Raw genomic sequence first — 1,588 nt, 5'->3', positions numbered from 1 at the left:
TCAAACGTGATTGGCCTTCCATTTATTCCCAGTTGATGCTTTTAATCCTACAGGGGGATTTTGTACGGATAATATTCCGAGATAGGCAACTAGAAGTACAGGCAGAAAAAACCGTGGCTACACGAGATGGCGACGAAGACACTGTGCTAGTCGTGCCCCTGGGGGCTGTAAGTGCGGCTGCGTGAAAACCAGCGTACAGTGCCTCAGCTCAATTTCGATGAATTAATGGCATCTTCTCGTTTTGATGCATCGTTTCGCGATAATTTGTCAGTGCAATTTCAGTCGAATTTGTGAAATCTTTCGGCCTTACGCTACCCCAAGCTTACTCTACGGGTGAGACCACACGTTTGAAAAGAAAATGGGTTTGTTGCTGCTTTACTTGGCGTCGCCTGGAAGTATGAAGGGCGCAGGACTTGCTCTAGGAATATCTAAGTCACACACAGTTTCTATAATTAATGCATTGCTTCCAATTATTTGTGAGCGGGCTGATCATTTTATTATGCTACCGTCTACAGAGATGGAGCTGAAAGATATTATGAAAGGTTTCGTCAGCGTTCGTGGATATCCATACGTCTGTGGAGCTGTAGATAGTTCACTTTTTGTAATAGCTCGACCTGCCGACTTTGATGGGTGGTATTGCAAAGATTTTTACCCTGCAATTAACATGCAGGTGGTCTGTGACCAACGTCGGCGTTTCATGGACTATGGTATGCGTCCAAGATCTTATAGCGATAAAAAGACATGGAAAGTGTCAAAACTGGACAATACAATTCAAAATGTAATTCCTCGTGGGTGCCATCGACTTAGTGACGCTGGTTTCACTCTCAGTTGTGAACTATTAACACCATATATCCCTCGAGAAGAAGGTGCCTAGCTTTCTCGAAAGCAAGAACGCTATAATTATTTTCACATGGCCACTAGAATGGCAATTGTGTGTGCTTTCGGAATGCTAAAGCAGCGATTTCGTCTCATCAGACGGCAGTTTGAGCAGAAACCTGTTGTTAGCAGTACGAGATGCATTTAGCAGCTATGATTAATATTCTCATCGATCTTAATGACGACACTATAAATTCCAACGCGCAAGACACACCAAGCGAAAATATTGTGAAAATTGTGTCGAATTCCGACAGACGTGATATATTCAGGACGAAACGTGATGAGCTAGCTAATCGTTTTACTCCCTAATCAAGTATACGTTTTTACTCTATTATTTCTGTCCTAGCGTGCGTATGCGCTCGTTGACAGCGGCAGTCTGCTGTTTGAGAGCTTCTTCTCGGCGGGTAAACGAGGCTACCACCTCACGAGTAGGTAGAGTGTACCTACTGATTTGATTCCGTCTGCCAACACACGTAGCCCGATCATTTAAAGACACAATATTTAAACATACTACCTCCGTCCCACAAGTCATTTAACATTTCCCTAAACGTTGGCTTATTCACATTACACGCGCTTAAAAAACAGAAGAAGACATGGATAAGCAAGTCCGCGGTATGTACTTCAGTGACTATATGTATCGCACTCTGAACGCTTCTGCTTATCAAGATAACATCGCTCGATTAAGGCGCATTATGAGAAGTTGTACAGAAAC

The 1,588-nt window shown here is 43.3% G+C and overlaps 1 protein-coding gene across 1 annotated transcript; it reads left to right on the top strand.

Annotated features, from left to right (window-relative positions):
- Positions 1-517: 517 nt before the first annotated feature.
- Positions 518-1,312, top strand: PPTG_05226 (hypothetical protein; the record flags this gene model as incomplete). Its single annotated transcript, XM_008898734.1, has 2 exons — positions 518-553; positions 1,223-1,312. 2 exons carry the CDS (start codon positions 518-520, stop codon positions 1,310-1,312), a joined length of 126 nt encoding a protein of 41 aa, XP_008896982.1.
- Positions 1,313-1,588: the final 276 nt, after the last annotated feature.

This window comes from Phytophthora parasitica (genome assembly GCF_000247585.1).
Source record: "Phytophthora parasitica INRA-310 unplaced genomic scaffold supercont2.7, whole genome shotgun sequence".
NCBI lineage: Eukaryota > Oomycota > Peronosporomycetes > Peronosporales > Peronosporaceae > Phytophthora > Phytophthora nicotianae.
This window is presented reverse-complemented; position numbering and strand designations above follow the sequence as displayed.